This window comes from Rosa rugosa, chromosome 6, assembly GCF_958449725.1.
Source record: "Rosa rugosa chromosome 6, drRosRugo1.1, whole genome shotgun sequence".
Classification (NCBI taxonomy): domain Eukaryota; kingdom Viridiplantae; phylum Streptophyta; class Magnoliopsida; order Rosales; family Rosaceae; genus Rosa; species Rosa rugosa.
Window position 1 is genome coordinate 10,977,422 of NC_084825.1, and position 11,268 is coordinate 10,988,689.

General features: G+C 39.5%; 3 protein-coding genes across 4 annotated transcripts; 1 reads left to right on the plus strand and 2 right to left on the minus strand.

Annotated features, from left to right (window-relative positions):
- Nucleotides 1-464: 464 nt before the first annotated feature.
- Nucleotides 465-1,648, minus strand: LOC133716211 (protein BCCIP homolog). The gene is made up of 4 exons (XM_062142930.1): nt 1,576-1,648; nt 1,028-1,101; nt 652-879; nt 465-527 (listed from the first exon to the last, which is right to left on the minus strand). The coding sequence occupies exons 1-4, from the start codon at nt 1,646-1,648 to the stop codon at nt 465-467; spliced, it is 438 nt and encodes a 145-aa protein (XP_061998914.1).
- On the minus strand, nt 641-11,013 carry LOC133718209 (putative disease resistance RPP13-like protein 1). Of its 2 annotated transcripts, XM_062145028.1 has the most exons (5): nt 9,511-11,013; nt 8,837-8,896; nt 8,182-8,709; nt 1,028-1,101; nt 641-879 (listed from the first exon to the last, which is right to left on the minus strand). In XM_062145028.1, the coding sequence occupies exon 1, from the start codon at nt 11,001-11,003 to the stop codon at nt 9,576-9,578; it is 1,428 nt and encodes a 475-aa protein (XP_062001012.1). In that variant the 5' UTR covers nt 11,004-11,013; the 3' UTR covers nt 641-879; nt 1,028-1,101; nt 8,182-8,709; nt 8,837-8,896; nt 9,511-9,575. The 2 variants fall into 2 exon arrangements, with proteins under 2 accessions (XP_062001012.1, XP_062001013.1); XM_062145029.1 differs by lacking the exons at nt 641-879; nt 1,028-1,101 and adding an exon at nt 1,130-1,408.
- LOC133716212 (uncharacterized) lies at nt 3,522-4,622 on the plus strand. Its single transcript, XM_062142931.1, has one exon. It carries the CDS (start codon nt 3,522-3,524, stop codon nt 4,620-4,622), a length of 1,101 nt encoding a protein of 366 aa, XP_061998915.1.
- Nucleotides 11,014-11,268: the final 255 nt, after the last annotated feature.

Consider the following 11,268-nt stretch of genomic DNA (forward strand, 5'->3'; position numbering starts at 1 on the left):
TCAGCAGCTGACGTCATGTTTCGAGCCAAATTCAAATTTTGGACTCAGGTGATGTCATTTGAGAGTATAGGGACCATCGTAATCGATTTTCAGAAAGAGGGACCAATCTGATTTTAGCCCTAAAGTTCAGGGGAGTAAACTGAATTTAATCCAAAAATATACTGACAATTATAAAAAATTTAAAACGAAAGGAATTCTTGAGCTCCTCTGTTGGCTGCGACAAGTGAAACAACATATATAAATCAAGTAGAGTAATTCCTTTTCACAAGATTTGAAGACAGACAAGCTGATAATCCGAATAATCAGTCTTATGATTCTAACCTCATCTTCTGTAGCCTAAGAGACTTCCTTAAAAAGGCCATCATAAAGAGGTGGCAAGAGCTGTGGTGGCTGAGAAGGTAAATTTGTCACACGTTGAGAGACCAGGAGACCAACACTTCACGCTTCCTTTCCCAATAGTGTTCTCAGTCCTTCTCCTCAGATACTTTCAGGAGAAACTCCTTAATCTCCGTCATACATTTATAGTCCTGATAAGAACGAAATAAGTTCCATCAAGAGTCTTATGTAAAGCCAATAACATGCCAACCTACCCGTATAAAGCAGAAATATGTGACTGTGAATAACTAGAACGCAAAAGTATAGGTTACTTGCCTTATATCTGCCCAAGTTAAGAGCGGTCGTAACAAGAGCAAAAATTCCATTTTCTTCATCATCCTCTATTTTAACAACAGACCCTACAGTGGTCTGTTCCAATATTAAGTCTACGAAACCACTCAAATCCCACTCTTTATCATCAAGGTAGGTCTGCAGCAAGGTCTTCACTCCATGAAAGTCATTGCCTTTTGGATCAAAGAATGAAAAATCTACTCGAACATTTGCCTACAAAGATAAGAACCAAAATCACACAAAAATCCAAGTATAATTGGTATGAATCTTGACATACCAAGTACTATTGACATTTCAGCCATTCGACACAAATCTGTAATTATAAGAGATTGAATAGGTACCCCTAGAAATATTTACTTACACCTAACCCTTCTTCTTCAGAAGATTCCAACAGTTCATTCTTGGCTTTCAAACTATTCTTTACCAATTTATTACCTGAAAAGCAGGCGAGAGAGCGTTCATGTATATTCAATCCAAAGAACTTAACAGATAGTAAGAATAATGATAAGGCGAGACTTGTATTAATAAAATGGTTTATTAAACTGATGATCATGCCTGCGAAGTTTGGTGGTGATTTTTGATGGACTTGTGCAGTGTGCATTTGATGGTTGACAGTAGAGACAGAGGCAATCCTAGCAGCTTGACGAGAAAATTGGGAAAAGGTAACAGGACAATGATTTCATCAGCCCACTATGCCTCGTAGGCCTACAGGGCATCTTCACTATCTAATGCTACTAAATCCCTGTGCAAGTTCATTGAGATTGACTGTCAAGTCAGCATATAATTAAGGAATTCCAACTAAAAAGAGTGTGAGACAGTAAAAGAATTAAAAAAACCATCAGCTTTGGAGAACGCGCTTCACGCGCCTCTCCTGATTTTCTCTATTCTTGAGTTCCTCATCTCAATCACCTCCGACCCACTCCGACCCACTCCGATTTCCTGATCGCTGCTCCACCATCTTGTTGGAGACGGCGACATCCATCTTTCGTTTCTCAGCTGCTCCCGATGGGAGTAGCGGGGGAGCTCTGGCTTCACCAACCCAATATAAACGGACCCGATATGATGACTCGATGTGCGATGAGATCGGAAAGGTTCAATTCGAATCTAAGGAGACTGCACCTATGGATTCACCGAAATCCGTCACTTTGAAACCTCCTCTAAGCTATGCGGCTTCTGTTCTCAGTCCGATCAGTCGTTTCTCTACGGCTATGATGGAGGATTTCGTGCTGGGAGAAGATGACTACACCATTACAGACGGTAAGCTTGGCCCTAATATTCGTTTTTCGCAGCGAGTAGAAGACAAACTTGATTTAGATTGGAATTGTGCTGTGATTGTAAAGTTGATGGGTAGACCTAATACTGAGAATGCATATGACTTCATGAAGAGGGCTCTAACTAGAAAATGGACTATGAAGGGACCGTGGCAACTAATTGATTTACCGAATTCTTTTTTCATTGTGAAATTTCAATTGGTTGAAGATATGAACTATGCTCTTTGCAATGGTCCCTGGATCATTGCTGGGCAGACTCTTGTGGTGCAAAAATGGAGACCGGAGTTTGATCCATATGCAGATAAGATTACTCATATGGCTGTCTAGGTGCGAATTAATGGGTTACCTGTGAAGTATTTTAAGCAATTCACCATGGAAAGGATTGGGAGCATGATAGGCAAGGTAGTTAAGGTTGATCAACACACTTTAGCTCAAGCCAGGGGTAAATTTTGCAGGGTTTGTGTTGAAATCAATCTAGCTGAGCCTTTGAAACCTTTTGTTGAAATGGATTCCAGACCTTTCAGTGTTGTTTATGAAGGTATCTCAACCATCTGTTTCAATTGTGGAGTTTATGGTCATGTTAAGGAGCATTGTCCTTATGTGGGAGAGGTAGCAAATGCTGAGGAAGTTTCGGAAGCAGTGAACAATAAGGGAAGCAGTCCCCTTTGTGGTGATAATTCTGTAACGAAGACCGACACTAGTATACCGATTCCTGAGAACGTTCCACAGGCTAGTCCTCATATTTCTCCATCTACTACAAAGTGCGCAGTCAAGAGTAACATGGGACCATGGATGATCATGAACTATCGGAAGAAAAAGTCGATGAGTAATGCTCAAAGTGAAGATGTTAAGGAGAAGAACTCATCTGGGTCTAGATTTGCTCCTTTGCAGGCAGAGAATGGTATTGAGGGAGAAAAATTGGAATGTAATGCTCACGATGTTGCTCCCAAAACCCACACTGATAAGCTTAGTGCTTCTGAACCGAAAATTGTGAAGCTATGGAAGCAGGTGCAAGAGAAAACTGAGAAATCCTTACCTAAGGAAGGGAAAATGAAGGAGAAGGCTGTTGTCAAAAACCCGGAGCATTCTGATGCAATGCCTAATCCTATGAGAGGGAGAACTCCTTTACAGGAGATTTCCAATGCCAAGCCTGCTCCTAGCAAAACTAGACTTGGTTCAAAAACTAGAAGTGCATTTGGAAAGGGTACAAAGGATAATTTTCCCAGTAGTTCCAAGATTTTAGCCTCTTCATCTGTCATGCAGGGGGTGTTTAAGACTGGGTTCACTGAATTTAGTAATATGTTGAAAGCTGGTCAATATAGAAACCAAAGTCTTTCCTCTACTGATGCTGAGTTTGGACACACACCACCTGAGGAAGATTTAAACCAAGAAGATGTTGATGGTGACTGTGTGTTGGTTAATATCGGTGACGAGGATCACCAGAGTCCTAATGACTCATCTACTTCTTTGCAGGCTTCTGCTATTGACGATGCTGGTATGCAGTCCAATCTATCCTCTCAGAAGGGAGAGGATATGATTGTTTCCTGAATCTTAGGGTTATGCCCTACCCTTTCCACACTCTAAATGGATAATCTATTATTTTGGAATGCTAGAGGTGCTGGGGGTGATGACTTTCGTTCTGCTATTTCAGATTTGGTCAAAATGAATAATGTCGATTTTCTTATTATATGTGAGCCAAGAGTTCAGTTTATAAAAGCGAAGAAGCACCTTCTTGGATTGGGTTTCAATGAATTTGAGATCAAGGAGGCTAATGGTTTTTCTGGTGGGATTTGGATGGTCTGGAATAACTCCAAGTTCAAAGTTGAGGTTATTGATTCTAACTCTCAATCCATAACTGTTAAAATTTCTTGGTGTGGGTTGAGGAGTTGGATGTTAACTGGAATTTATGCTAGTCCCTGTATTACTACGAGACAAGGTCTATGGCATTATTTAACTCATATTCATACTGCATATCAGTTACCTTGGGTTGTAGTTGGCGATTGCAATGAACTTTTATCCTTCTCTGACAAAAATGGTGGGTCTTATATTGGAAAGTTTGGAGGCATGAAGACTTGGGTTCAGCAGGATGGTATGATTGATTTAGGCTACCATGGGGCAGATTATACTTGGTCAGGTGGCACAGTTAAAGAGAGATTGGATAGGGGCTTTTGTAACAGTGATTGGAGATTATTATTCCCTGAAGCTAAAGTGCAACATCTTGCTAAAATGAAGTCTGACCACTGCCCATTACTATTGAGGCTTCAAAATCAGTTTAGAAGCTGTAGAGTTGATCCTCCCTTTCGATTTTATGCTATGTGGATGCAACACAGTCATTATAGTGAGTTTATTGCTAATACTTGGAATGAGACTACAGGTGAGTTCATGAGTAAAATTAAACATTTAGCAATGAATTTGGGAAAGTGGAACAGAGAAGTGTTTGGCAATATTTTCCATCAGAAAAAAAGATTGTTGGCTAGAATTTGTGGTATTCAGAAGCAAAGATGTACTAATGATAATCCCTTCTTGATTGACCTGGAGAAAAAGCTTATTCTGGAATATGAAGATATCAAAGATCGTGAGGCTCTTTTATGGAGACAAAAATCTAGAGAGAAGTGGGTGCAAGGTGGGGATAGGAATACAAAATTTTTCCACATTACCACAATGGTTAGAAGAAGAAAAAAATAGAATTGATGGCTTATATGATCAGAATGGTTCCTGGTGTGAAGATCATGCTGCAATGAAACTGATTGCACAAAATTTCTTTCAAAAGCTCTTCACTTACGAGAAGGGTCCTGATCTTAGATTTCATATTCCTAATCTGTTTCCTGGCATCTCTTCTACTCTCTTGCTTGATCTGGGAAGCCCTATTACACCTGCTGAGATTAAAAATGCTTTATTTGCCATTGGTAGTCTTAAGGCCCCTGGGTTTGATGGATTCCCTTCTCTATTTTACCAGAAGCATTGGCATTTGTGTGGTGAGGAGATTATTCAACTTATTTCAAGAGCTTTTGCTGAGGGACATGTACCTCAGGGACTTAATCATACTTTAATCACTTTGGTACCCAAAATTCAGGGTCCGAAATACATGCACCTCTTTAGACCTATCAGCCTCTGCAGCACAATTTATAAAATCATCACAAAAATGATTGTCTCTAGAATTCGACCTTTTTTGCGACAATGGATTAGTCCTTGTCAAGTTAGTTTTGTGCCTGGCAGGCATATCTCGGATAACATTCTTATAACTCAAGAAATTCTTCATAAGTGCAGGTCTACGAGTGGAAAGAAGGGCATTATGGTGTGGAAAATTGATCTCTCTAAAGCTTATGATAAGCTGAACTGGAACTTTATTCAGCAGGTTTTGTATGAGCTTCAACTTCCTGATTCTTTAATCAATTTAATTATGCATTGCATCACTTCTGCTACTTTTCAAGTAATTGTTAATGGTGATCTATCTGATAAATTTGGTGCTGGTAGAGGTGTGAGACAAGGGGATCCCCTATCGCCTTATATCTTTGTTCTTTGCATGGAAAAATTGTCTCATTTAATTCAAGCTGCAATTGATGTTGGACAATGGAAACCAGTTAAGTCCTCAAAGTCTGGCCCTTGTGTTTCACACTTATTCTTTGCCGATGACATCATCCTATTTGCTGAAGCTTCTACATCTCAAGCTACTGTTCTTAAGAAGTGCATGGATATTTTTTGTGGTTTATCGGGTCAATCAGTAAATTTTGATAAATCCAAGCTATATGTGTCTCCAAATGTCTGCAGAAGAATTGCTACTTCCATCAGTAGTATATGTGGCTCTCCTCTTACAAGTGACTTGGGCAAGTACTTGGGTATGCCTTTACTGCATTCTAGAATAACTAAAAGCACTTACTCTGAAATTGTTGACAAAGTTTCAAGCAGACTTGCAGGTTGGAAGTGTAAGACTTTAAGCATGGCTGGTAGATTAACCATGATTCAAGCGGTAACTGCCTCAATCCCCATTTATTCTATGCAGACAACTAAACTCCCTGTCTCAATATGTTCTAGCTTGGATAAACTTAATAGAGATTTCTTTTGGGGTGATTGTGAAAATAAAAGGAAAATTCATATGGTGAATTGGGACAAGATTTGCATGCCAAAGTTCTATGGGGGACTGGGCATCAAGAAGACTAGTGAGATGAACCAAGCTATGCTTGCTAAGGCCAGTTGGCGAATTGTGCAGAATGATGATGGCCTCTGGTGTAATATTTTTAAACAAAAGTATTTGAAAAAGGATGACTTGCTGAACCCCGCCTACAAGAAACCAAAGAATTGTTCAAGCACATGGAGCAGTGTGTGTTTTGGTGCTTCTCTCTTGCGACAGGGTGCTATATGGAGAATTGGGAATGGCGAATCTGTTCATTTCTGGACTGATAAATGGTTAGATATTGGTCCCCTTTGTCATCAGGCTCTTGATCCTACTATGGTTGATGATCACTTGTTGGTACAGGATTTTTGGATGGATAATTGTTGGGACACTATTCTTCTCTATGCTTGTCTGCCTCCTGAGATTGTGGAAAAAATCTTATGTATCCCTATTTCCAATCCAGCTTCTGTGAGGGATAAAGTCATCTGGCAGCATACCTCAAATGGAAAATTTTCAGTCAAAAGTGCCTATAACTGCCTTGTTACCATTCAGCAAACACCTTCTAGAAAATGGAGGCATATTTGGAATCTTTCTATCCCTCCGAAACTAAAGATCTTCACTTGGCTATTTATTCAAAGTAGATTGCTTACTAATGAGAATAGATTCAGAAGGCACATGACAGATAACCCCAATTGTAGTCATTGTATTGATCTGTATGAATCTATGCTTCATCTTTTCAGGGATTGCAGAAAGGCCAAGTAAGTTTGGAAAGATGTTGGTGTTCCTGTTACTATGCAAATAACTTTCAAACTTGATTGGGAAGGGTGGATCACTGCTAATCTTTACCAGAATAACTGTAAGCATTTTGGCTTTAATTGGTCTCAATTGTTTGTGTTTATATGCTGGTTCATTTGGAAATGGAGGAACAAGTTTATTTTTGATAATGATTTTAAAGGTCCTCATAATGCCTCCACCACTATTCTTCAATACTTGCTGGAATGGAACAATGCTAATATAAAGCAATCTGGAGATTCTACTACTAGGTTGGAAATGATCGGTTGTAAGAAACCTAACAGAGGCCACTTTAAACTTAATGTGGATGGTTCTAAGAATGATAAGGGCCAGATAGGTGCTGGTGGAGTTATTAGAAATAATGAAGGTGTTTGGTGCAAGGGTTTTATGCAGCATATTGGTTATGGTGAAGTCTTGCAAGCTGAAGCTTGGGGCCTTGTGACTGGACTTCAAATTGCGGTTGATATGCAGATTAAGCATCTGGATGTGGAATCTGATTCTGCTATTCTCATAAATCTAATTCAGAGTAAGGATATTGATTTACACCCTTTAGGGACTCTGATTTTGAACTGCAGATCATTGATGAATCACTTTGAGTCCTGCTCCATCAAGCATATTCATAGAGAAAGAAATATGGTGGCAGACATCTTAGCGAAGCATAGCTTGGACAACGAACTAGGAGTTTGCAGAATGGACACAAACCCTCCCTTTGTGAATCAAGTTTTGATGGATGATATTGATGGCCTGGTGAGGCCTAGGATGGTTGTAACAGCTTCGGTTGAGTAGTAGTAGTAGTTTCTTTTCCTCTTTTTCTGGGCTTAATGCCCCCATGTAACCAAAAAAAAAAAAGTGTGAGACAGTAAAGCATACACCAGACATATGATCACTTACCAGAATATAAGCACCGAAACATTTTTACTCAATACAATAAAACTAAAAACTAATTCTGAGCATGCTTTGAGAATACATAAGAACATCAACAGGTCGAAAGATGCATGATCTTCCACCATGCTAAGGCAACCATTTGAAACTCATTCTATTCAATTCCAAAGAAAACTCAGTAATAGGTGCAATAAGCATAAGGAAGTGCATAGTGATTTGGAACGGAAAGGATCTTACTAGTCAGTAAGGGCAGCTCTTATCATTCTACATACGATTACATATCAATATTATGTGTATAGGTAAATTAGATGGGTTATGAGGATTCCAATATCATTATTGAGTGTTTATCTCTCCTGATTGTGGAGTCCAGCTGACAATTTATTGGCTTCCAATTTTCATCATATAGTTTTATAAAGGACTACGATGAAAGGCATTAGATTTATATTGAAGGAGACATACCTGACATAATATTGGATGATTATGATTAAAGGAAATGAGACCCCTCAAGACATTGCAACTGCATTATATCTTTTCCATATTGATAGGATGCTACCGATATCAGCAATCTTGGGACAATCTTCCCCTTCCTCTCTTAATTTGGCGCTATTTTTTGTGCAAAGTAGTAAAGCACACGCACTAATGATGTGTACCGAAGAAAGAGAGGTGAGATGGCAAGAAATCGAGCTCAGAGTAATACATGATCTTCAATGTTTCAAGTGAATTGAGATGTCCAAATTATCCATTGTCTTAAGATTAAGACAGTAGATCCTGAGATAAGTGAGATTACTGAGTAATTGTCCCTTTCCGGAAATGAATCTAGCAATTCTTCACATCATCAATGCCAAAGTCAAGTGACAATTTTCTGAGAGGACGGTCTTCGGAGAACTTCTTCACATTCTGCAAATTGTTTGCAACAAAGTTTTCTTTAGCAGGTCACATAACTGGTTACTGAGATGAGGGTTCAACAGCTACAAACATTATGAGATGCTGCATTTAAAAAACAGAATGTGAGAGGATACATTAGCCATCTTTTCCAAAATGTAGGGTCTAAGCCATAACCTTTAAAAAGATCATAAATTCTTCAATTCCATAACATTTACGAAAGTAAACATACCTTTAGTGGCAGCACTGCATATAGATGTAAACTTGTAATGTCTAGGAAGCTGATATCACACTGGCAACATGAACATAAAATCATCAGTGGCAGCTTGACCCTCAAGCAAGAGAATCCGAAAGTTTAAGTAGACACGAGATTAATAAAGATATTAATGATTTTTCTTTTGAGGGGATGAAGATTGAGTAAACTTTATCTTATACTCAATTTCTCAATTTACTATATTGTTCCACATTGTGTCTACAGCTTATAATCTTTCTATGAAAAAGTTGAGGACACACTATTGTGGACTTGAGCTCAAGATTTTTTAGAATATTACACACCCCAATTCTTTGTTACAATGAAAAAGATTATGATGCATAGATTGTTGTTTTAACTGTTAAAGTTGATGCTGAGTTTCTTATTGACCTTATGCTAGTTAGTTAACTTGAGCTAAGAATTTTTGGGACCAGAGATTGGGATATTGGTCATTTCTAGTTGAGGCCTATCTTCCTTTGGAGAAAATGACAGTCCATGGAAACAATGCTATTAGCATGAAAAGGAAGAAAAAGATTAAAGAAAGGGAAACAACAGATATAGGATCTTACACTTAGAATCGCATTTAAACTTTGTACCTTGAGATTATATCTCGAGGCAATATTTGAGGTTTGAAGTAAATATCGAAGGAGAAATACCTGCCAGGATAATTGGATGATTATGGTTACTAGAAAATGCGGCCTCTCTCTCGAGACATAGCATGTCATATCGTATGCCAATCGATCAATATCATAGAGATGTGAGCAATCTTGGACCAATCTTCACCTGTCTCTCTTTGGCACCGTTTTTCAAGCAAAGGACATCCATGGATAAATAGATGAGTAAGAGACGAGGGTAACCCACAATCTGGCAAGCACCGGAGCGAAGAGCAGTTGCTAATCTCCAAGCTTCGAAGAGAGTTGAGATGGCCAAACCATTTGGCGCCGTCGATGGCCTCACACTTGAGACGGTGGATCAGGAGGTAATCGAGAGTGCTGGGCAAGAGGCCCTCCGAAAACCAATCTACCTTTTCGCATTCTTCGTCGCAGTCGAAGTCAAGTCTCAGTTCTTCAAGAGAGGTCAGTCTTCGCAGAGCTTTGTTCATATTCTGTGTACTCTTTGCATTCAGTTTTTTACTGTCCATGATGTTAAGTGATTTTAACTTTGACGGGAATCCCCCTTCCGGAACACATTCCAGTTCTGGGCAATCCCATAACGACAAAGACACAAGAGATGGGAGAAGGGTCTCCATTTGTTCCGGCAACGAACTCAACTTCTCATATCGTCGGATTTCTATTTCCGTCAAGTTGGGTGCATGTAACCCTCCACTGGGAAAAGCTACAACTTTTGAGCACGACTGTAATCGCAACTGATTCAGGGATAATTTAGAGTCCCGTGACCTGGTGACTAGGGATAGGTTAGTCCTGATCAAGTCGACCTCTTTCAGCATCGGGAAGCTGTCTAACGCTAATCTCCCGGAAAGATTAGGACAGTCTGATACATCAAGCTGAACAAGACTAGGAAAAACCCCACCTTCATCCTCCTCACCTCCAACATGACACCATTCTTGCCACCCGCTCATATCATAGAATCTCAACGATTGTAGAGACCTAAATGGTTTGTTTGCACGAGTAGTATTGTCACCATAATAAAACTCGGAACCAATGGACAGCACTCCATGTAACCCAGAAATATCAAGCTCTCTGAGGCAAGGTAGCTGTCCCAATGGTGGCAAGGAGACACAATTTACACAATCAACAAGCTCAAGATAAACTAGAGCTTTTCTTGGTCGCAAGGAAGTATAATATCCTGACCAACCTGGAAAGAATCTGCCTCCATAATCTGTAACTATAAGCCTTTCTAGGTTTGGGTGAGGTTGGAGCTTCTCAAGCACTTCTATTTCGTCTACAGTATTATTGCCTACTTCACTATCATGCCTTCCTCCCCAATTCAAAACTAGATCACTAAGAAACTTCTTGTCCCTCAGAATGTGGGCCTCCAAAGCGCTGCCATGCACAACATCACCAAGCCCTGAAATACAAAGTCTTCCGCACAAATTTTGAAGCTTCTTCAACTCTAGCAAATTATCCCTTGCAGTGTGCTTGTCTACCACAAATACGGTTAAAATCTGGAGGTCTTTCAAATTGCCCATAAGAGGTGGCATCTTCTTTAACCTTATTGTACCAAAAGTATCCAGATGGCTCAAGTTGATCAATCTTCCCAAGTTGGCTGGCAGTTCAGTAAGAGCAGAACAACGTGACAACAACAACACTTGCAAGTTATACAGAGTATAAATTCTATCAGGTAACTTTTTGATAGGTGTCGAAGACAAGTCCAAGTACCTAAGTTGTTTCAAGTTGTTAATTGAATCAGGCAATTCTTCAATATCGTGCCCTGATAACGTGAGCGCTCTTAAA

Bases quoted from the DNA above. Each gene is read 5' to 3' on its own strand.
- LOC133716211 (XM_062142930.1), bottom strand. From the start codon at position 1,648: ATGGATGTCGCCGTCTCCAACAAGATGGTGGAGCAGCGATCAGGAAAT. The intron at 880-1,027 runs GTAAGTAAATAT...TTATCTTTGTAG, and splicing joins CTGAAGAAGAAGGGTTAGGT to GCAAATGTTCGAGTAGATTT. The intron at 528-651 runs GCAAGTAACCTA...CGTTCTTATCAG, and splicing joins TTAACTTGGGCAGATATAAG to GACTATAAATGTATGACGGA.
- LOC133716212 (XM_062142931.1), top strand. From the start codon at position 3,522: ATGGATAATCTATTATTTTGGAATGCTAGAGGTGCTGGGGGTGATGAC.
- LOC133718209 (XM_062145028.1), bottom strand. From the start codon at position 11,003: ATGGGCAATTTGAAAGACCTCCAGATTTTAACCGTATTTGTGGTAGAC.